This window comes from Protomyctophum parallelum (assembly GCF_964188405.1).
Source record: "Protomyctophum parallelum genome assembly, chromosome: 15".
Taxonomy (NCBI): domain Eukaryota; kingdom Metazoa; phylum Chordata; class Actinopteri; order Myctophiformes; family Myctophidae; genus Protomyctophum; species Protomyctophum parallelum.
Window position 1 is genome coordinate 22,017,058 of NC_139710.1, and position 24,585 is coordinate 22,041,642.

The 24,585-nt window shown below is 41.9% G+C and overlaps 2 protein-coding genes across 2 annotated transcripts in view; one reads left to right on the top strand and one right to left on the bottom strand.

The window, feature by feature from the left end:
• Nucleotides 1-11,016: 11,016 nt before the first annotated feature.
• Nucleotides 11,017-17,300, top strand: LOC310871733 (hydroperoxide isomerase ALOXE3-like; the record flags this gene model as incomplete). Its single annotated transcript, XM_083783371.1, has 13 exons — nt 11,017-11,163; nt 11,307-11,511; nt 11,619-11,700; nt 12,083-12,183; nt 12,315-12,487; nt 12,608-12,751; nt 12,906-13,109; nt 13,322-13,408; nt 13,730-13,896; nt 14,321-14,442; nt 14,809-14,909; nt 15,754-15,924; nt 17,121-17,300. The coding sequence occupies 13 exons, from the start codon at nt 11,017-11,019 to the stop codon at nt 17,298-17,300; spliced, it is 1,884 nt and encodes a 627-aa protein (XP_083639497.1).
• Nucleotides 17,301-18,623: 1,323 nt separating this feature from the next.
• The window catches only part of tars1 (threonyl-tRNA synthetase 1), a 117,279-nt gene continuing 111,317 nt past the window's right edge, over nt 18,624-24,585 (bottom strand). Inside the window, exons 11-20 of the mRNA XM_083783213.1 lie at nt 23,806-23,904; nt 23,395-23,561; nt 23,020-23,182; nt 21,650-21,787; nt 21,197-21,274; nt 20,946-21,046; nt 20,672-20,776; nt 19,495-19,567; nt 19,288-19,402; nt 18,624-19,087 (exon numbers count right to left, since the gene is read on the bottom strand). Coding sequence (XP_083639339.1) covers nt 18,939-19,087; nt 19,288-19,402; nt 19,495-19,567; nt 20,672-20,776; nt 20,946-21,046; nt 21,197-21,274; nt 21,650-21,787; nt 23,020-23,182; nt 23,395-23,561; nt 23,806-23,904 — 1,188 coding nt within the window. The 3' untranslated portion in view covers nt 18,624-18,938. The remainder of the gene's footprint in view (nt 19,088-19,287; nt 19,403-19,494; nt 19,568-20,671; nt 20,777-20,945; nt 21,047-21,196; nt 21,275-21,649; nt 21,788-23,019; nt 23,183-23,394; nt 23,562-23,805; nt 23,905-24,585) is intronic.

A 24,585-nucleotide genomic window follows, 5' to 3' on the forward strand; every position in this document is an offset into this window, starting at 1 on the left:
AGGCCCCTACTGCATGTGGTGCCTGACTATGCATTCAGTAATGTAAGATTACGATGAAAACATATTTTGTTTAATTTTAGAGCAACTTAGCAATTTAGTATTTGTGTGATATTAGGACAGTGGCATTAAATAAAAACATGCTCATACAACAAAGGGCTTTAAGTATAATACAAATCTAATACAAAATAGAAAAGGAAACCACAGGTCAGTTTACCCTAAGCATTTTCATAACACCATTATAAAACATGTCACATATGCTACTTAAAGCGTAAGGAAAGTTTGACATTTGACAATTTTGCCTGCCATAGGATGTTCAACTGAGTCTCTCTCTCTCTCTCTCTCTCTCTCTCTCTGAGTGGGTGTGGATGTGCTGAGCGTGTGAGAGCGGTTTTGTTTGTTTGATAATTTTTCTCTACGGAGAGTGCTTTTCAAGTTTTGTTTTCTGTTTGTTTTGTTTTGCTTTGTTTTGTTTAGTGTTTGTTTGTTTGTTTTTTGACCCAAGTTGTATTGCTGTTTTGTTTTCTGTCGGCCAGCGTTAGCTGGTCGGCTTTGTTGGGCGCGGTCATGGATATGACCGTTTTAACACGAAAGCACGGTGTTAAGATTAATACTGCTTGCTCAGTGGAAGAATGTGGTCTGGCTGTTGGCGCAGTTGTGGGCTACGACAATGTTAAATCTGCCGCGCGAATGAACGGCGGGGTTGTTATTTTCGTTGACTGTACTGACAAAGTGAATCAGCTTGTTGAAAAGGGTGTTGTTCTGAATGGTTTATTTGTTTCTGTCTCTCCGCTGTCCACACATGCAAAGCGGGTCATTATATCCAATGTTCCGCCGTTTGTCAGCGATTGTGTTTTGGAGAGGGAATTGTCTCGTTTTGGGAAACTTGTTTCCCCAATTAGAAAGCTGCCGTCAGGGTGTAAATCACCGCTTCTGAAACATGTCGTGTCACACAGACGGCAGACTCTAATGATCCTAAATAAGAACGAAGAACTTGAACTGGTGTTTAATGTCAAAATTGATGATTTTGTGTATACTGTGTATGCAAACTCTGGGTCTCTGAAATGCTATAGATGTGGGGGGGGGGGGGGCATTTAGCTCGAACGTGCCCTGAGAAAGCTGCTGAGGCTGGGAATGTGCGGGCGGGGGGAGTGTGGGGAAACGCTGCAAACACGCAGGCTCAGGTTGTCTCAGATGGTGAGGGGTCTGAGCAGGCAGAGGAGACTGTTGAGCAGGGGACAGGAGATCAACAGATTAAGCAGACAGTTAATCAAGGACAGGACACAGCAGATGTCAGGCAGGAAGAGAATAATGAGAATAATGTGGTCGAGCCTGAAACAGCAGCAACAGCTGTTCAGATGGATACTGGTGAAGCTGTACAAGTTAGCGTTGAGAGCAATGCTCTCAAAAGAAAACAAAAAAGTAATAATGTGTCTCTGCCAAAGAAGGGGATGAAATTGGACATTTGCACACGGCAGGGTATGCAGGCAGAGTGTGTGCTTAGTGCAGGCACAGTGGAGGAAGAGGAGGAGAGGGAAAAGGAGGAAGATGAAGTGGTTGATGATGGGGAGGAGGTGGAAGAGGAGAGAGAGGAGAGGGAGGAGGAGGAGGGTGGGGAGGGGGAGGAAGAGTGTGAGGGCAGCCAGTCTCTTTCTTTTTCTTCGAGTCAGCCTATGTTTGGCCCTTTTGACTCACAAAGTGTTAGTGGGTCTCAGAAGGAAAAGCTCTACGAGGTTAAGCAAGTTAGAAGTTTTCTGCAGAAAACCAAAAATATGAAAAATGTGCAAATTGCAAATTGCAAATTGCAAATTGAGGATCACTTTAAGGACATAGATTTGTTTGTAAAATCTGTAAAAATGCAATTAAATCAGAAAGGGGAGGGTTGTTTTACCCAGCAAGAGGTTTTCAGACTCAGAAAATGGATAAAGAAATCTACATCCAAAACTAGAAATGAAGATACAACCTCTGTGTAAGACTGGATGTCTTTTGTGGTTTTTAGTGTGTTTTTTTCCCCTCATATCAAGCATCATGAGTGAATTCAGGGTTTCCACTCTTAATGTCAATGGGGCCAGGGATGTGAGGAAGAGAGCATCTTTGTTTGAAATGGTAAAACTGAAAAACATTAATGTTATGTTCATTCAGGAAACGCACAGTGACACTTTAAATGAGACTGACTGGAAGATGGAGTGGGAGGTTGTTTTAAGTCATCTATGTAATAGCAGTAGTGGGGTGGGAATTCTTTTTTCCAGAGATTTTATTCCAAAGTCCTTTGAGGTCGAGGAAATAATGAAGGGTAGACTGATGGTGGTCAGAGCAAAGTATGAACTTTTTAATATGGTGTTTATTAATGTGTATGCTCCAAATGTTGGGCCTGCCAGAATCCTGTGTTTGAATGAATTAAGTAAGGTTTTAAATCAATGTGGGCCTGATGTATATTTATTTTTATCTGGTGATTTTAATTGTACGGAGGATGATTTTTTTGACAGAAATCATGTCGAGCCTCATGGCGAGTCAAAACGAGCCATGAAGCGTCTGGTTGAAATTAACCCACAGCCTAACTGATGTATGGAGAGGTTTGAATAACAATCACAGACAGTACACGTGGGTTCAGAACAGAGGAGATCTTTTTTCTATGGCCAGGTTGGATAGAATATATTGTTTTAAACAGCACTTCAGCACTTTTAAAGGGTGCAATATAATACCCATTGGTTTCTCTGACCATGCCATGGTGTCATGCAATGTGTTTATTGCTAATGTTAAGCCCAGGTCTGCATATTGGCACTTTAATACTGCTCTGCTGCTAGACACGCACTTTAAAGAGAGCTTTATTTTTCTACGGCAAGTTTTTAAAACTAGAAAGGGAGATTTTGCCTCTCTAAGACAGTGGTGGGATTGTGGAAAGGTGGAGATTAAGAATTTTTGTCAACAGTACACTTTCAATGTCTCCCGTGACATCACCAGATCCATGTATGATCTGGAGATTGAAATAGTGGAGTTGCAGAGTGCCGCTGCATCCACAGGAAATCGAGGCAGTATTGATGACCTCAAATACAAAAAGGCCGTTTTGGCTGACCTGCTGGGCTCTAAGGCGCAGGGGGCGCTGGTCCGGTCCCGGTTCCAGAGTGAAACTCTAATGGACTCACCTTCTAAATATTTTTTCAGCCTGGAGAAGAAAAAGGGGCAAAGCAGATTTATTCACGCCCTGCGCTCCGATGAAGGACATTTACTGACTGACAGCAGCGAGATTCGGAAGAGGGCTGTGGATTTTTACTCCCATCTGTACAGAAGCGAGTACAGGGAGGATGAGGTGGCTTTTGACTCTTTCTGCAGTGGGCTGCCAAAGGTCTCTGAGGGGACTAACAAGGAGCTGGAGGCTCCTCTCACTTCTGAGGAGGTCTATGCAGCACTGCAGGGCATGCAGGGGGGGAAGGCCCCTGGCATTGATGGATTACCGCCTGAATTTTTTTAAGTGTTCTGGAGTGAACTGAAAGGGGACATTTTGGATGTTTTTAACGAAAGCTTTAAAGACTTGTCGGTCTACCTCAGAGCTGCAGAAGAGCAGTTCTGACTTTGTTACCCAAGAAGGGTGACCTGCAGGACATTAAGAACTGGCGACCGGTCTCTCTGCTGTGTACAGACTATAAAATACTGTCTAAAGTCCTGGCCAATAGGCTGAAGAAAGTGATGGACCAGCTCATCCACCGGACCCAGACATACTGCGTGCCCGGCAGGTCCATAGTTGACAATGTGTCACTAATTCGGGATCTTTTGGACGTCTCCGGTTCTTTGGGTTTAGATGTCGGGCTGGTCTCATTGGATCAGGAAAAGGCATTTGATCGGACTGAGCACTGTTACCTCTGGAAAGTGTTACAGAGGTACGGCCTCAGTGACGGTTTCATTGCCAGGATCAAGGTGATGTATGAAGACATTGAGAGTGTACTGAAATTCAATGGGGGCTTGTGTAAGCCTTTTAAAGCTACACGAGGGGTAAGACAGGGCTGCGCGATGTCGGGCATGCTCTACGCAATCTCCATTGAGCCAATGTTGCACAATATTCGGTCTCGCATTGAGGGTTTATTTTTATCAGATTTTAATGCACGTTTTTATTTGTCTGCATATGCAGACGATTTAATTGTTTTTGTACAACATAAGGATGATGTAACAAAACTAACAAGCATAGTTGAGACTTTTGGAAGGATATAATTGGGCCAAAAGTGAAGCACTAGCAGTTGGAAAATGGTCCACAGGGCTACCTCAGTTGCCAGGAGGGTTATTGTGGAAAAGGGGAGGTTTAAAGTATTTGGGGGTCTATTTAGGAGATGAGCAGACTGCACAGAAAAACTGGGAAGGAGTGGTGGAGAAGGTGGAGGGGAAGCTGGCGAAGTGGAGATGGTTGTTACCACATATGTCTTACAGAGGAAGGGTCCTTATTATCAACAACTTAGTGGCTTCAACACTCTGGCACAAATTAAAATGTATGGAGCCCCCTGCTGGGCTGTTGCCAAAGCTACAGTCCATAATGACTAATTTCTTCTGGGATAAACTGCACTGGGTCCCTCAGAGTGTGCTCTACCTGCCAAAAGAGGAGGGGGGGCAGGGGTTAATACAGTTGGAGAGCAGGAAAGCAGCTTTTAGATTACAGCACATCCAGAGGTACCTAACGGGAGGTGAAGATGTGGTCTGGAAACCCATAATGACTGTCATTTTGAGGAAAATAGATGGGTTGAGTTTTGATGCTGCTTTGTTTTTAATGAATTGTAATTTTATTCATTTGTCTAATTTAACTCCCTTTTATCAAGGACTCTTTAGAGCGTGGACACTTTTTAAGTGGAATAGGCTGGAGCCTTCAGCTTCGCTGTTTTGGCTCCTGGAAGAGCCTTTGATACATGGAGCCCGGCTGGATGTACAGGACAACAGCAGGCCTGGTCTCACTCAGCGGCTTGTTTCAGCTGGAGCAGTAAAGCTGAGACACATTGTGGATATAGCAGGTCCAGGTCTCTATAATACAGAGGCTGTGGCCTCAGTACTGGGTCTGAGGTCACATCGTCACACCAGGGACATCCTAAATGAGTGGATTAAAAGGCTGACTGGAGAAGAAGTGGAGATGCTACAGGACCTTTTCGGAGGGACAGAGGTTCCTGATGACGGGGATCCTTTCCCTGAAGTGGGATTGGAAATAGACACTAGTGAACTAACTGGAGCTCTAGTGGACTTTGACACTGATGAACAAAACGATTTATATTTACTAAGTGGAAAGGCTCTATACAAACACTGTGTCCACGCCCTGAACAAAACAACCCTCAGTGGAAGAACAGACACTGTGTGGAGGGGGGAACTAAAGGTAGAGGAGAGCTGCAAGCCGGTGTGGAGGCTACTGTACAAACCCCCTCTAAATAAAAGAGCGGGTGACCTTCAATGGAGGATCCTGAAGGGAGCAATAGCTGTTAATACCTTTGTCTCAAAGCTGGATCACACAGTATCAATTGAGTGTCCTTTTTGTGAAAAAACAGAGACAGTTTTCCATTGCTTCTTAGAATGTAAAAGACTGGGAATTTTGTTTGAAGCATTGGAGTGCATTTTTTCAAGATGCAATGTGATTTGGCCTGAAACTGCTTTTATTTTCGGTGCTGGGTACAAAAAAGAGGATGCAAAAAAGTGGCAATTGCTGAATTTTGTGGTGGGTCAAGCCAAACTTGCTATATATAAGAATAGGAAAAGCAAATTATTAAATATTGGGGGGGGGGAACTATTGCCGATGTTTAAAGCGTTGGTGAAGGCCAGAATTCGAGTGGATTTTAGATTTTACTCACTCATGAACAATGTTGATGAGTTCATTTCTCAGTGGTGTCACAATGATGTTCTCTGTTCTGTGTTTGAGGAGGAGTTGGTTTTTAGTTTTGTACTATTGTAAGTTAAAAAAAGGGAAAAAGAAAAAGAAAGGAAAAATGGGTATTTGAAAATGTATTGTTTGCACTGTTTTTAAGTTTGTAACTATTTATTAGAAAGTAAAGGTTTTATAAAAGTCAAAGTCTCTCTCTCTCTCTCTCTCACATTAGCAGGCAACAGTGCAGCACTATCTCTCTCTCTGTTTCTGGCACAACAGTGCCCCTACTGGTGCTCATTAACACACACATTAACGTCACATAGGTGAACACGGACATGAAATTGCCCAATACTAACAGCCGGTCGGCAAGTGGATTCAAAAGACTATATACCACATTTCCCACTTTAAACAAAAGAAGCCTGTCGGCTGCCGGACTAGTAAGAGACATGTTTGAAACACACTAACACACTATTCAGGCAGAATTCCCAGAGTGTACATATAATACATATCTTTGTGAGAGTGGTATTTCCACACTGGCATACAGTACCTGAAGAATATGTAGGGAACCAGGAAATTGGTTGGAATATACAGTATGTAAAAGGTAGTTAATGCTTGTCAGCCTTCGGGACCCAGGCTTTTATTTTTGTTCATATTTGGCAATGCTTGTCGTGACTCGTCTGAAGATCTACTGTGTATTTTCAAACCCCATCATACGGGATCGGGATGGGCTGGTACCTCTACTTGTTATTTCTTGTCTGTTTTTTTAGACATAGTTCCGCTCCATTACGGAACTATGTCTGAGTACACTACTACAGTACGAGCCCCGCTCTATTACGGAGCTATGTTTCTGGCTGTCTTGTCTGTCTCTGTGTCTGTCTCTGAAGGCTATATTAATGGCAAGTAGGCTATATTAATGGCAAGTATTTCCAACACCAAAGTCCAAAAATCTGAACTAACCCTTTAATGACGATATTGTCAATTCTGACCACCACTTTGTAATCTTCTCCATCTCTGTGCAATTAACCACTTAAACCAGTCCAACCTCATTCTATCACCACCTGATGGAATGCGTTTCCAGAGAGCTAGGAGAGGACAGTCTCAGCAGCATGAATTCAAGTACATTTTATTTATAGAGCACATTAGCTAGTGACAGGGTGTTCCACTGCTACCGATGGAATGGTGAAAAACCTGCCTATCTGACCCACTATCTTGCGGTGACTCCTCTCTGCCTTCTCATCTTACCAGCAGCGGCCGTATAGCCTTCTACTACAAAGAGAGCAGAGACCTTTTCAGACCGTGACACCTGAAAAAATAATATTTGGGGACCCCTGGTTACGTGAGGTTAGGGACCCCCCACCGTAATAAGCACTTGGAATAGAGCGTATGCGCATGACATCATCATCAAACCCGGAAGTTATGCGGGAACGTCTACTGTGTGGCAATAAAACCCTTTCTGGCCTTGACAGCCCATACATTCAAGCAGAAAAGTTGTATTTGATTGCATTAAATGACGTTAAACGACATTAAACTCACTTTTTCACTCACTTTGCCACTCAATTAAGGTATTTAAATCGACACTGTCATCTGCAGGGACCCCCCAAAATGACTGGAGTCATCCATCAAATCTGATTTATTTCTCAAATCTGACCGTTCACACTGCATTTGCAAGTGATCAGATCTGATCTGTCATAGATCTGTGTGTTCCGACTGGCAGCAAAATCCAGCCTGAATCAGATCTGTGCCACATCCAGATTGGAATCAGATTTGTTTAAATGAGTCTAAACACAAACAAGTCCCATACAAAGTCACATGGAATTTGATTTAGACCAGGTTGTTGCATGCAGGTTGAGATGGATCTCTTTGAATCAGATTTGAAACCACCTCTGAATGTGACTCAAGTCACATTTGTAAAAATCGGATTCCATGTGACCTGTCTGCATTTAGACTTATTTAAACGAATCGGATTTTAATCTGGATGTGGCACAGATCTGATTCAGGCCAGCACCACAATGTCCATGACCTTTGACTTCTCTGCATTTACCTTAATTCCTTTCAATTCCAAGCATGTGCTCCAAGCTGGCCACCTGGCTAGGCCATCAGGTCATCCGCATAGGGCACACCACATCCATCCCAATGGCAAACAGCAATGGGCTGAGTACTTATCCCTGATGCAGAACGACCTTCACTTCAAACCCTTCACTGTCTCCAATTCCCGTTCTGACTACTGTACATGCCCTGCTATTATGTACTAAATGTTAAGTAAAAAAAATCACACCTGTGTGAAATGAGGGGTGCTCTTGTCATCGTACATACATTTATGTTATTATCATTTAACCATGATACAATGTTTAAAAAAAAAACATTCAATATATTTGTACATCATGCATCAATGCCTGTTGCCTGTGATTGGTTAGCTGATTTGCTCGTTTACATATAATTTTACTTTCAATGTCAATGGTGTTTAATGTTTTGATGTTTAATTTACACCATAGAGGCCACTGAAAGAAAGCTGATCTACAATCCCACCACATTTGGCCCTTAACTAATGATATATTAACTTAAGTAATAGTGATTTCATCGTTAATTAACAGGAATAACTTATGAATAGATGCATGAGTAAATCATTAATTAAGCAGCAATTAAGGGTTAATTGTCACGGTCTGTCTGTCCACGTGTCCCCACCATGGCCACGCCCACATTAATTTCCGCCACACTGCAGTCCCATTTACACACCTGTCTTCAACTCCCTCATCAGCCCACCTGTGAACACTTCTACAATCAACCAGCTCCTATAAAACAGGACTCAGTGCAAACACTCAGTTCATACTGTCATGGAAGACAGAGTGGTTGAACCCAAGTGCAAAGTCACTACAAACACGATTAAATAAAGAAATAGGCAGATCTTATCTTACTTGAAATGCAGGTAGGAATCAGGCAATCGAGAATGACAATGACATGCAGGTTATGGGCTGGGTGTCGTCTGGGGGACGGCTGTGAGGCTGGGACGAGGAGGTGTCGTCTGGAGGCTGGCCGGGACATGGCAGTGCCTGCATGCGGAGGAGCCGCTGCAGTTGGCGGAGCTGCAGGAGCCGGGGCTGCAGGTGGCGGAGCTACAGGAGCCGGGGCTGCAGCGGGCGGAGCTGCAGGAGCCGGGGCTGCAGCGGGCAGAGCTGCAGGAGCCGGGGCTGCAGCGGGCGGAGCTGCAAGAGCCGGGGCTGCAGTGGGCGGAGCTGCAGGAGCCGGGGCTGCAGGAGCTGCTAGCTGGAAACTACCAGGCTGAGTGCTGGCAGACCGAAGGGCGGGCTTGGAGGCAGGCAGAGACAGGGACTGCATCACTGGAGACCTACAGGTGGTCGCTGGGTAGGAGCTGAACTGGAGATGGCTGGCTTGGTGCAGGGAGACCCAGAGGTCCCCATATGGTTCTTTGACTTGAACAGGGTCAAAATAAACGGGAAGCTTCACACGGCTGCGAAAATATGAAAACAAGTCCACATACTCGGTCTTCTGCTGGTCTGCAACAGGGCTGGTGGGTCATCACTCCAAGCCGTATAGAGTGAGGGGCTGGCTGGGAAGCAAGCTGTTCTCAAAGTCATTAAGCCTCCTATGGACAACATCCAAGTGGGGAACAAAGTGACTCACCCATGGCCTCTCTTTGAACCACTGCCGCAGAATTGAATTCTCTTCCTGAAGTTGAACATGCAGGTTAGGAGGAGAGGCCACGAGATGATCCACAACATTTTCAAATTCCACCACCTTCCTCTTTAATAGTTGTAACTCTGCTGGGTTCATATTTGTGGTCAGTTCATACTGTCAGGGCTGATGAGTTGATGACCGGCAGGTGCATCAATTGAGTGCGACGAGGTGACCACAGACAGGTGTGCCAAGGCTGGAAGCTGGGAGGAAAGCCGACGCCCACACAGCCACAGTAAGCCCACTTGGAGCCATAGACTGTGTAAATGTATGAATTTGCTCCCTTATATTTGTGACCCTTATATTAGATATTATACTCTATATGAGATACTATTTCACAGTGCAGAAACATTATTGCCTTGATGCATGTAGCATTAACGAGCGTCAACTGGACACAGACATGCACCTCACCTAGCCCTCCAAGCAGAACCCAATGGTACTGAAGTTTCTGACTTTTTCACGACACAGACCATGGGGTCCTGTTCCAGCAGTACCATGCCACCTGGTACGCGGCCATACATAAAACATGAACACCGTGTTTACGGCCTGTCTGCGTGCGCTCTTTGACGACTTTTTTTCGTGTGAGGGCTTCTGAATCTGTGAAGTATAAGTACCTATACATGCCGCTGCGAATATCTCCTGTGGCGCGGAAGCCGTTAAGTATTTTTAATCTTTGTTTGACCAATTTGGTCGCTTTGATTCTTCTCTTCCTTCCTTGTTTATTGACACCTCATTGTACCGCCTATCTGGCTAGCTAGTGGCGCTATAGCTATGAGCAGATCAGAGGCAGGGACGTAGCCGCACAAGCCAACACCACACCGGGAGGCGGTACAATAAACGGTAAACAAACAAGAAGAAATAAAGAGACCAAATCGGTCAAACAAATACTTAACGGCTTCCGCGCCACAGGAGATATTCGCAGCGGGATGTATAGGTACTTAAAGTTCACAGATTCAGAAGCCCTCAAAGGAAAACAGGCCGTCAAACGGCGCAGATACGATGTTACGGAGCATATTTATGTCTGCGTTCCAAAATTCCAATACGAAAATATAGTTATGAACAGAGACCCTACATAAAACTCATTCAAATTTCAGAAAAGCTTTATGGAGGGTTCCGAGAGGGGCTAGCACCTCACCTAGCTGCAGTTCTGTAAACCAGTGTTTCTCAACCTTTTTAGGCAATGTTAAGAACTGCAGATCAGAAAGGCTCTAGTCTTGAAAACCTTCTCTCTCCCCACCTGTTATATTTGTTACATAACAGGTTTACAAAATTACAGGTGTAAACCAGTGGCTGAAATTCTCGCAGAGCACAGGGAAAGAGATAGAATACAGGTTTCTCCGGTGTTCCAAGTACTATAAAAAGCCAGCTGCAAAATAACCAGGGAGCAGTAACCCCTGATGACAACAGGGGCCATGCAAATTGTCATAGGCCTACTTGGATACTTTTATAACGGGCATAATTAATTGGAAGCCTTTTAATTTCTTTATTCCAGACACAGAGCAATCATGGCTGAGTATATGCTTGAGGTGTCAACAGGTGACCAGGCATTTGCAGGGACATTAGACTGCATATATGTAACCATAATTGGAACTGAAGGAGAGAGTAAACGCACAAATTTGGACAATACTGGCATAGATTTTATTGCTGGAAAGGTAAGCTTAGAGTCATTGAAACTTTAAAGGGATGAGTGTTGCTATTTTGAGTGTTACCATTTACTTTAAACCAGCCCAGCAACGTTGTCATTTTGTCAGCAAAGTTTCCCTGACCATTGTTTCCTATTCTTTTTTATATACAGGAGGGGAGATACACTGTGAAAACCAGTTTACATCTCGGGCAACTTCTATTGGTGAAACTGGAGAAAGATGCAAATTTTAAGAAATTAGATGATGCGTGGTTCTGTTCTAAGATTGTGGTGACTACTCCAGAGGACGATGTCATCCTTTTCCCATGCTACAGATGGGTGTCCGATGGGGAACCGGTAGAGCTGAGAGGAGGGAAAGGTGTGTTCCAAATAAAATCAACACTATAATATACGGTAATTGTGGTCAAACATTAACTCCCATTTCATGGAGATTGATGAACTACCGGTATTGGTTTTTGTCCTCAGCCATGAAGGCCTTTGAGGATGATCATCCCCTTCTGACCGACCACAGAAAAAGAGAGTTAAAATGTCACAATAACTTGTACCAGTGAGTTTTATGTGTGCACAATTGTATACTGCAAGAACGGTTGTTGTTATACTGTCTGTCAAATGCTTCTATTGTCTTTTAAGCCTGAGGTATACCCTGACATATGACACGGTAAAAATATGAAGTTTTTCATGCTGTCATTTCACTACAGGTGGGGGACATGGTCCATTGGTCAAAGGCTGCCGCACATCGCGTCTTTTAAAGACAGTTCTGAGATCCCTGATGAAGCCTGTTTCTCACTCTCTAGATCTTTTGAATTCGCTTTTGAAAAAAGAATGACGTAAGTCCATATGGTTCAGGATCCCTACATATTATAACAAAGACAAATAGACCTAGTAATGATGATGGAAAATAGTACAGTTTCTTCTTTTTCTTTTCCCAGTAATGTTGAACTCAAACTAAAGGGAATGACTACCTCTACTGAGCAGTGGGACATTGAAGCCATGGAAAGAGTTTTCTGGTTGAAAAAGACACCAATGTCAGGTAGAAATGGACTCTAGTGTAACTCAATGGAAAATTCGAATGAAATACTCTTTCACCATTAGGAAACAGAAATGTATATGCGGTGTACAATACATTATAAACAAAACATTTACCAATTGTCACCCCTGTAGAGTATGTCTCTGTACATTGGATGGAGGATGACTTCTATGGATTCCAGTTTCTGAATGGAATCAACCCAAATATGATTCAGCGCTGCTTGGAGCTTCCTCGCAACTTTCCAGTCACAGAGGAGATGGTGAAGCCCTTCTTAGACAGCTGTAGCTCTCTCCAGAGGGAGATGGAGGTATGGAGTGTATTTTGGCATACTATTAATTTGGGTAGTTTCAATTAATTTGTCAATGCCTGTGACAGCCGGGAAGTACAAATATGCCATATCTATAATCTAGTTTCTTCTCTCTCACAGAAAGGCAATATATTCCTCTGTGACTACAAGGGATTGGTTGGATTGTCCACTAAGGTGGACAATGGTGACGTTCTGCCTTTGACACCTGGTCTCTGCTTGTTTTACATGAGCTCAGAGAATAAACTGATGCCCATTGCAATTCAGGTATTTCACTGATGAGGTCATTCCGTTACTGTAGTCACACTATGAGCATTGTTTGGCTACTACTGTACGTAAGGATGAGACACTGAGAAGGTTTAGAGCCTGAGGGTTTTTACATGAAAATGTAAAAGAAAGATCTTTCCTTTTATCTTCCCAGCTGACCCAACAGCCCTCAGAGCAGAATCCCATTTTTCTGCCCAGTGACCCAGAGTGTGACTGGTTGCTGGCCAAGATGTTTGTGAAACATGCCGATACCGTCTACCACCAGTTTGTGTATCATCTATTGAACACTCACTTTTTGGCAGAAGCATTCGCAGTTGCAACTGTGCGAAGCTTTCCAGTGATTCATCCTCTCTACAAGGTATGGTCATAAATATCATTTAAATGACCATGCTGTATTTCAGTCAGACAACTCTTAGATTGATTTTAGAATATATAACAAACTGCTTTTTAACCAAAACAATTGAGTTTTGCACAATAAAACATTTAATATTGTACCACCGTGTAGAAGAACATTATTCTGGGTTAGCGATGAATCTTTGACATGGTTCTTCTTCCTCCTTGTCTGTCCAGTTGCTGATCCCACACTTCCGTTACACCTTCCAAGTAAATGTTATTGCCCGCCAACTACTTATTGCCCCTGGAGGACCTCTGTTTGGAGTAAGTAATAATAATATTCACCTGTGTCAAACTTGAATTGCAAAACTACTTTGGTATGGGTCTGAGTCTGCGAGCACACCTGGCAGGGAGTTAAGAGAGAACTCGCTAACGCTCTGGATCAGGGCTAGTTTTTCCTAGCTAAAAAACAAGGTGAAAATATTTCAACTCTCAACCCAATACAAATGCCAGACGTGAACGTGCAGCACAAAATAGATGCTCATGGCATTCTCATTGAAAACAACTCTTAATGCTAAACAAACGGGAAGAAACGCCTTGGTCTACAAAGCCCCTAACCTTGTCTAATACTAATTATTTATTTAGACTTCACTAACACCAGATGGTATCGGTGAGTTCATGGGAAGGGCTCATTCTGAAACGACCTACAGCTCTCTCTGTCTGCCAGAGAACATCAGAGCACGAGGGCTGGAGTCTGTCCCAAACTTCTACTACCGAGATGATGGACTGAAGCTGTGGAACATCATCAACAGGTGATCATTAACCATTGACCTTCATTGAACCATATGAAGCACATTGGCAAATAATCTCATTTAGATTGCAGCTTGCAACTTTAACCGTGACTCTTTATGAAAGAAAAAGAAAGAAAGAAATCCAAACACTTGTATTATATTTTTGCAATAGTTGCAGGGGCAGGAGGATGTGTTACACATGACATGTGACATGTGATAACATGTTCTTGTATTGTTTGACCTCCTTGTTGTTTATTATCTGAAATGTATTTTATTTAATTTTTTGAAAGTTTATGAATTGAGATTTTATGTTAATGATGAGCTTTTGGTGATGACACCAATATCATTTTTTTATAATGTTTATGGTATATAATTATCTATTTCATCTGCATTGAAATGTATTAGGCCAGTGATATTTTAAATATTTGTCGTAATGTATCTGCAGCTTTGTAAGGGCAATAGTGGACCACTATTACCCCTCAGACAGTGACGTGTGTAGAGACTCTGAACTCCAGGACTGGATCAACGAGATATTCATCCAAGCCTTCTTAGGAAACAAAAGCTCAGGTATTAGTTTGCCTTCAATCAATCATAATGCTATTTATAGTAAACCACAAATCTATGGTATGATGTTGACAAACTAGATAACATCATTAGAAGCTTTGTTTATGTTGCATTTACAGTATGACAAACGTGTGTCTAAAATCCAGGCTAAATCCTCCTCCTCAAGTGTTTGAACCGATTGATATTGTAGGTCTGATAGCAGGGTCTGATAGCTTTATTTTGACTGGCCTTTTACCAAGGCCAGCTAATGAGGGGAAAGTGACGACTAGTTGCAGGGTTCTGTTCAATGATTGTTTGAAATAATTGATTCATTGATTGAAATAATGAATCCAAAAGCTTCAAAATGTATATTGATGTTGATCTAAACAGGGATTCCTGGCGCCTTTCACACTGTGGAGGAAGTGACCAGGTTCATAACCATGCTGATCTTTAATGTGTCATGTCAACATGCTGCAGTCCACCTTGGGCAGGTGAGATGAGAAATCAGTTAATTTAAATATACCTTGTTGCAAAATACACACAGTGTTAATCGATTCGGAACATTGTAGAATCCAGAAAACAAAATGGTTTGGGGCCAAACACCTGAGGGTGCTTTTTTTGGAGAACAATCAGACTTTGTATAGTAGCCTACAAATTAAATGACAGAGATATGAACCCTTTCTTGTCCCATTTACACTGGTAGCTAAATCCAGCCTGTATCAGATATGTGCCACATCCATATAGGAATCTGATTTGTAAGTCTAAACGCAAACAAGTCACATGGAATCCGATTTTTACAAATGTGACTTGAGCCACATTCAGAGGTGGTTTCAAATCTTTTTTTAGGAGATCTGTCTCAGTCTGAACGCAGTAGCCTGATCTAAATCAGGATTCCATGTGACTTGTTTGTATTTAGACCTACAGTATTTAAACAAATCAATCTGGATGTGGCACAGATCTGCTGGATTTGGCTGCCAGTCTGAACACACGGATCAGTGACAGATCCGATCTGGTCATTTGCAAATGCAGTGTGATATGAAGATCATACTTGAGAAATAAATCAGATTTGAATCAGATTTGACTGGATGTGACTGCATGCAGTCTAAATGGGGCCTGAGTCTGTTGGTTGTCCCTGTTGTCCCTGCTAAGTAAGTAAGTAAATTTTATTTGTAAAGCACCTTTCAAGACAAAGTCACAAGGTGCTGAACAGAACACAGAACAGCAATCCACAAGTTAAAACAAACACATAAAACATAGCACAATAAAATAAAAAGACAATAAAGAATTTAACGAAGAATAAACAAGTGCATGTGCATTGTCTAATCTCAATTTTAGTTTGAATATGGATGTTGGGTCCCAAACTCCCCTCTCCTACTGCGTAAAGCTCCTCCAACCATGAAGGGACAGTCTAGCATGAAGACGTTTTTTGAGACACTTCCGACAGTTGGACAGTCAGTCACATTCCTGGCAGTAGATTGGGTACTCACCAAGAAATACAAGGACTCTGTAAGTAAACCTGTTTGTTTCGTTGTTTTCAGTGGTGACTAAGTACATTTACTCAAGTACCGTACTTAAGTAATACATTTAGGCCCTTTTACTCTACTTGAGACTACTGTCAATACTCTTTTTTTTACTCCACTACAATTATTTGAAAACTTTCATTACTAGTTAGTTACGTATTATTTTTAGATTCTTAATACAAAACACACATTACCCACAGAATACCAAAACGCTCAACCCAAAACACAGTCGCCCCGGGCAAATCCGGCGGTATTCACCTGGTAGTGGAGAACGGGGTAAGATTAACCACTTTTTGCTTAAGTTGTCCTGGAAGCATGGCAAAATGAGATGGCAGTAAAATCTAAAGAATCTGCCAACAGTCATTTTACCTGATGTGGCAAAATCTGACTTTGACCGACAAAACAGTTTTTTGTGTAAAATAATATTTTCTACTTTCCATGCTTCCCAACTTCAAAGCCAGGTGTAAATGATGGATTCTTACTAGATTTAAGGTCACATGACAACATGTTTTCTAGATAAAGGGGGTAGTCAACTTACCTGCTGGCACATCTTACCCCGTTCTCCCCCTACTCCTAAAAATAATCAGTGTCAGAGTGTTTTGGAGAGAGCATTCAACTGACTGAATTTTAACCAAAAACTAAGATGAGACACACATACCCCAGTTTTAGCCTCATTACATTGGCTTCCAGTAGTTTTTAGGATTGATTTTAAATAGATTTTACTGGTTTATAAGCTCCAAATGAGCTCTAAATGGTCCTCCACTGCTGGCCTGCTTGAGGACAGGCCTAAAGGGATGGCAACTAAAAGATATGGTGAGTCGGTTTTGCTATTGTTTTTTTATTATTATTATTTTAATGTTACTGTAGGACTATGTGTTATTGCTTGCTTTATTAGGTTTGTGTTTTATCTCATTTTGCCCTGTGAAGCACTTTGCGTTGCATTTTATGACATGAAAGGTGCTATATAAATTAAGTTTATTATTCCGATTACCTCCCCACAAAAGCCTATGTTGTTCAGTGTCTATTTTAAAATAGCCGATCAACAAGCTAGATTGGCTATTTTGGAAAGATAAGTAACATTTTGAATACCCCTTTTACTTGTAACACAGTATTTCTACATTTCTACTTAAGTAACACATCTGAGAACTTCTTCCACCTCTGATTGTTTTCCATCTTTTCCAGATTCCCCTGGGTTTATATCCAGATGAACACTTTGATGAGCCTGCCCCAAAGCAGATGATCAAGGAATTCCAAGCAGAGCTCTCCTTCCTCAGTGAGACTATTGCAGCAAGAAACGCAGGCCTGGTAGTGCCCTACAACTACTTAAACCCTACCGAAATAGAGAATAGTGTAACCATTTAGGTATCAAAGGTTGTGAATGAGGATGCTAGGTGCAGAGGTTGTTGCATTTTCTGACATGTTTCTCATTGTTTTCAAATTTATTTTCTTTTTTTAACATCCGTTTATTAGGATTTTGTGTGTGTGTGTGCCTGGTAGTGCCCTACAACTACTTAAACCCTACCGAAATAGAGAATAGTGTAACTGTTTAGTCTGGGAGTAGAGCAAAACATTGCATGTGACCTGTGACCCTGACATTTGTCATATTTAACCACCTAATAAAAAGTTTTGAATCATTCTACATCAGAAAATGGAGTAGGCCTACGGTATGTTTACTTCTTGGAGACCAGTGGTGGGAAAAGTACAAAAGTAATGTTATCAAAATCAAAATGTACTGAAAGTACCTAAAATAGAAAGTACTCATTATGCAGAAGATCCCATTTCACAAGTTTTCAAATGTATAAAATGTAAAACAAATTATAATAAATGTAAAAAGTGTTTGTTTGTTTTGTCATGGGCCTAATAATCAAAATATACAAAGTAGTTCTAGTAACTAAAGTTTTCAAATAATTGTAGACTGTAAAAAGAACCTCAATTGTACTTATACACAGTTGTATTGTTAGCTACCGTTGTTAAAATTACTAAATATTTGTTTACATCAATTCAAAATGTCTTTATCAGCACGAAGAACTTCCCCTATTAGTCACAAATATAAAAATGTGTATACGTTTATACATTTAATTTGGCCAATCACTGGCCTATTGGAGTGTCCAACTTCTGTACCACACATCATTGCCTGAGGCACTGAGCCTGAGTTAAGACTACTGTACAGTGAGTATTGATTAGTATGGTGGTGAATGTGTACATAGCACCCCCTAATGGTTCATGCCATGTATGCCATCCGTCACCTGTTCTGAGCAATATCACCTTTTGAATAGGACAACCTGTATAGCATAAGTAAAGTCACATTTTATAGATAAATATATAGAAGTGCCACAATAGGGGGTGAACTCAATAAGTATGCATGCAAGTAGTAAATGATTGAAAGAATGCTGGCACCCAAGATAAGAGAATGGGCGGGAATTTGTTCAGGCAATAAATTACATTCAAAACAATCAAAGGGCCTCACTGATGTTTTTCTGTTGAGTGTAATTGACGGCAGACATTGACCAGGATTTTTTTGATGGCCTTGTGGCGTGCTTTGAGTGTAGTCTTTATGAACAGTGACAGACTCTCTCACTACAACAGTATTGCAGTCACTTTTCAGCTCAAATAATGACAATTAAAATACAACATTCTGTAAGAGTAAACACACATAGTCCAAGAATAGTTATTTTACATTTTTATCAAAATTGTAACCCTTGTTTAATTCCCAGAAAAGAGCACTGTGAAAATAAGCATGGTTATTGAATTTTCTGAACATATTTCTTGAATCATAGAGAAGTGTTCTGTGAAACACAAAGTAAGACTACCAATATTTGTACATTGTACCAATGAGTACAAACGTCAAAATCAACTACAGTAAATGCTTTGATGTACACCTGACCAAGGATAATACCACAACTAATAGCAGAAATAGAAGGTAAAATAAAAATAGTATGGCATTTGTTTTATAATTTCTTCAGAACATTTATGATATTGCTGGCGACGACGTGGAACGTTTCAGAACTCCTCTTCAGCGTTCCGACTTCTGCAAGACTTCAGCTGCTGCAGACGCTCCATGCACTCCTTCACGCTGTGCTCGCCATGAACTTTGTTGTCCCTCGTGCGCACGTTGACGGTGTCACTCGTCTTCTCCTTCTCTCCCACCACTGCAACCACGCCAGAGGAAGAGATGCAAATAAGTATCTAAACGTCTTAATTATATAAATGACGCTTCATTCATACTCTTATTCATAGTCTGAAGTTGTTCTTAGCTTGTAGATCGGCTACTTCAGTGAGCGTACAGTATAATTCAGGCTTTAATTTGAGATGGAGGAAAGACAGAGACAAGACGGGTATTGGCACTAACCCAGGATGAAGTTGTACTGGGCCAGCTGTGCATTTCGTATCTTTTTGTTGAGAGTGCAGCCAGGGTCCACATCCACATCTACCATGAACCCACTAAGGTGGAATTCCTGCCGGACCTGCAACGTTGGAAGGGAGTCGGGACATTTTAGAATAAATGGTAGTGGTAGCGATTAAGAACCAATGCATTCGTCATTTAGGAGCTGAATACCTTTTGGGCGTACTCTTCACACGTGGGTCCCACTGGCACAACCATCACTTGACGGGGTGAGAGCCATAGAGGCCTGAGGAAGAACACTTGGTCAGTATGGCGCCCAAAATAGATAGTATACATTTACTCCTTTACCTTGAAGACATTTAGAGATTATAAATAATGCTTTGAACACCCAATTAGTCATTAAAGGACTATAAATAATGCTTAATTAAAGGACAATACCAGAGTAAATTCATTTTATTTATTCACATTTCCAGACATTTTCTTATAGCTTCAGCCTTAGATTTTGCATTTGTTTAGATTTTCTTCTTCTAAGACATTAAAAAGTTACTGAACATTCCTGAAATGGTGTTAGATAATCCTTAGTGCATGGACATATGAATTTAGTTTGTATAGTAATTAAATCTTTTACAGAGAATGTTATTTTTGTAGTGGTTATGCCAATTCCCAAGTAATCCCTGTCATTGCTGACCCCTACAAATTGGTCTTGAAAAGGGAGTACCGGTAGACAACCATGTCTCCTCCGATATAAATTACATAATCACAATTGTTTTCATCTGACAGTGAAGTTTCACCAGCAGTGCGTAACGCATGCAGAGGGAAACCCGATACTTCCTAGTTCCTCTCCCCACTACGCTACAGTGCAGCAACAGAGATCTCACTCCCCTGATCCACGGGTGGGTGAGCATGAAGCACATGGAATGACATGACATAAGCCATGTGAGTTTATTTACCAATGCAAACTTTCCAGCTTTCATTGTCAAAATGAAATGTGCAACGATTGGTCTCGTAATGCTTGAGACTCTATGAACATGGCATCTCATCTGAGCAAGACAGATGCAGATGTAAGAAAATGGCGACTGCCTTGTATTAAACATTTTAAGCAAGCTTTTGTTTATTCATACGACTTACAAACATACAGTATGTGTTGTTCACAATGTAGTATTAGTCAAATTATCGATATCGAGTTTACTGCGTCCGGTCAGATTTTAACAGGTCATTGGGACGCAGAATCCATACCTACTAAATGAGTGTGTGGCACTGAAATGAAGCAACAAAGTTGGAACAGTAGATATCAGATGTATCCGTATACAACCCTACGAGTATGGTCATTTATATCTAGAAAGGTCTTCAAACTCTGAGAGTAAGTGATGTATGCTGCATTTCCACCAACCATTTGCCTCCGTAGTTTTCAGTCAGGATGGCGATCATCCTCTCCAATGATCCCAGGATGGCTCTGTGGACAATCACTGGCCTTTTCTTATCGTCCCCTTCATGGCTGTTGCACACATATGAGAAGGGGATAACATCAACGTTGTATTAGGAGAGTGAATAAGCTGACTTTACACAGTATCTTTCAACGGAATCCCCATTGCTGTAACGGCATCAATGTCAGTGTCATTATACCAGGCTTGAAGTGAATAAAGAGTCATTAAAGCCACACATACCTGACGTAGGTGAGATTGAATCGGATAGGGAGCTGGAAATCAAGCTGAATAGTGGCACACTGGTGGTATCGACCAATGGCATCATTGATCTGAATGTCAATCTAGTGAACAAGATGACATACTTTAAATTAAACTAGTCTTGCTGTCCTGTATTCCAGAGGAATCAACACTCCATGTACCTGATGGGGTATGGTTCAAACTCCTAAGTGGTCGCTGTGTGAATAATGGGTAATTGCTTCACTACTACTCACCTTTGGTCCATAGAAAGCTCCGTCACCGGGGTTGAGAACCCACTTCTCTCCAAATTCATTCAGGCTGTTCTCCAGTTTCTGTAAACATGAACAAATTGGTATCTATCTAGAATTCTAGATACTCTGGTGATGAGCTCACTCAACAAAGTCAGCACTCAGCAGACGAAGATCTCCTTTTAAAGATTATATTTGTTTATCTTGGCTTGCATTTTAATACTGTCATAAATGCCTGGAAACTTAATGCAAAATGAGGGGGATTTCTGTCATATGTGGACGACCAAATTGGCTATTTGTCCTACACAAAGATGAAATTCATATTGACAATGAATGGAGAATATGATACGATGATAAGAGCGCCCCTAACTTCACTGCAGTATTCTCCATGTAACTCACTGTTGCTGGACTAAGAAACGGCACATATCAATTCAGAGTGAATCATTTTAAACCTCTTACCTTCTCTGCCTGGTCCCAGAGCTCAGGCTCTCCGAGGAACTTCTCTGGTCGCGTGGACAAGTTGAGTTTGAATGTGAATCCAAACACATTGTACACAGTCCGCAGGAAGTCCAGGCAGCCTTTGATCTCATCCTCAATCTGGTTTTAAAGATGAAAACAAATCCATTGACTCATTTGGGCTTCATGACACCGACAAAAAATATCCCACTGCCAAGTACTACAGTATGAGTATGACTATTAAAGGGTTGACAATTTCAAATATGGATTTGATATTTTGGGCAGCGGTGACCTAAGGGTTAGAGGAGCCCCCTTATTGACGAAAGGTTGCCGGTTCGATTCCCCGGACAGGCAGGAAGAATCTGGGTCGGGAAGTGATTGTCATCACTCACCCAACACCGCTGAAGTGCCCGTGAGCAAGGCACTGAACCCCCAACTGCTCCAGTGGAGCTGCTTAGTGGCCAACAGTATAAGACTGTGGTTGTACTGGTCAGCTCCCAGGTTTTAATGTGTGTGTCTGTCTGTGTGTCTCTATGTGCAGGGCGTTGCTGAAAATGAGCACTCGTGCTCAGCTACTACCCTGGGTAAATAAAAAAACACTTGGACAAGCTAAATGCATGCGTCTGTCAACATTAGTGCCAGTCCTTATTTAGCGAGTAATATGCAACTCCAGCAGACCCAGGCGGTGCTCTCCTGCCATATCAGAGCTTATGGCAGGACAGACAATGACAACATGCTGTAAAACAGTCATTCAGTTATTGGACCCACACGGTTGTAAATAATGTATAAGAAATAAGACATTTATGATCCAAATTATTAGCATCAAGGTAGTAGCTCCGCTCGCACGACTCCAACTCGTCTCAAACTCTCTGAGCATTTTACCAGGTGCGAGGTTGGGTAAGTAACTTTACTTTATTATGGATAACAGAAAGAATCTCAAAAAGAGAAAACACAAGCACTCACGGAACTCTCGTTTTAAGGCACTTTTAATTCAATGAAGAGTTGGCATGGTACGCTCACTACGCTGCAGAGCAGCAACAACATACGCGTTTCGGCCCTCAGCCTCAAGCCTTCATCAGCGTTGAATGCTACAAACACCGGAAGTGTCACATGAGACAAATTCCTCTGTCCTGTGTACACATACATGACTTCACAGCCAACTGAACCAAAAGTGCAAACGTAAACCAATTCATATATATTTTATATAAAATGATTGCCAGGAAATCATAGAAGTAATGTTAAAGATATACCGGAGAGGTTATAAAGTAAACTGGTTACGTTTGCTGCCTGAGAGTAGCAGTTTATGAAGCAACTGAAAAGCTCAAATCTGACATGGTGTTGAACCAATCGCAACACTACGCTGTGGGCCTCACCTGGTCCATGGAGCAGAAGATGTGGGCGTCGTCCTGCTGGAAGCGCCGAACACGGGTGAGACCAGTCAGGGCTCCCGACAGCTCATTCCTGTGTAGGACTCCAAAGTCGGCAAAGCGGACAGGCAACTCTCTCCAGGAGCGGGGCCGATGGTCAAACATCAGACTGAATGGGACAGAGTCGGGCGAGTTTGCACAGATTAGAAGATGAAACATCAAGTGTGCAAATATCTTAAATGGGGTTAAGGCTTTGAAATAGAGCCTTCACAGAAGGTGTCAGTTTGAAACTTTTATTTGCATTTCAGTCTTTAAAGCACACTTGAGAGCAGTTATTAGAGGGTCCATTGAACGATGTGTTAGAAAGAAAGGAGGATTTACCAGTGACCGGGGCAGTTCATGGGTTTGAGGGCAAAGGTCTCCTTCTCTGACTCAAAGGAGAACATGTTCTCACTGTAGTGCTCCCAGTGGCCGGATGTCTGCCATAACTTGCTGTTGTAGACGTTGGGTGTGACCACCTCCTGGAAACCCCTCTTCCTGTATTCACTCTGACAAGAGTAAATTGTTGAAATGTAAATCAAATCTTAAAATGTAATTCCTCCTCAAACGCTACAGTAGAGAGTAGATACTTGATTGTTATAATGAACTCACCTACGAGTTACTTGGCTTCATTACTAGTGACCCACCAACTTTACAACTGTTTAGGTGTACCATTGTTTTTGTTCTTGAAATATGATCTACAGACACGTGGACAGAGACTTTGTGCAATGATAGTAGTATGATGAGACTCACTCTGATGAACTCCACCAGGGTGTTATAAATGAAGGATCCATTAGGCAGGAAGAAGCAGCTCCCAGGGCTCAGGTCATGGAAAAAGAACAGTTCCTGCTCCTGGAGGAAATACACAAAGACACAGTATGTTGGTGAGTGGAACACCAGTTTCTCTTTAACCTTGGGGTCTAACCTTTGGCGTTATGATACTGTAGAAATGGCAAATCAGGTACTTTCTGAAGCTATTCCATTCATAACAAATTAAAAGGCAATATTTACGGGATTTATGGCAAGTATTGTTTGTTGAATCTAAGGATAAATTAGCTTTTATATATCAGTACTAACAATTCCTAACAAGAACACCGATGGCTACAAATCTGGCTTTCCATTAATCATCAGTAGAGAAAGTATACCTTCATAATAACACAGCCTTGATATCAAACTAGAGCTGGTTGTCTGGGTTAGGACCCGATATCTGGGTTGTAAGGCCAGGTATCGCTGAGAATATCCGAGTTGTCCTGTCTCGTACAGAAGGTGATGGAGTCTCTCTGGGTGCTTGTCGCGATGACGATGCCAGTCAACTGGATGCATGTCACAATGACGATACCCCTCGTTTATACCCATATATATGGGGGTTCTACATTGACCTAATGTCAGCACTAGATTTCTCTGTGGTCTCCATATACGGAACTCTCAAGAGATGGAGTGAGAGCCAAACAATTCAAGTGTAATGAAGGCATTAGTGCCGACACCCTACCCCAAACCCTAACCTAAACCCTAACCGCAAGCACGACGCAACAC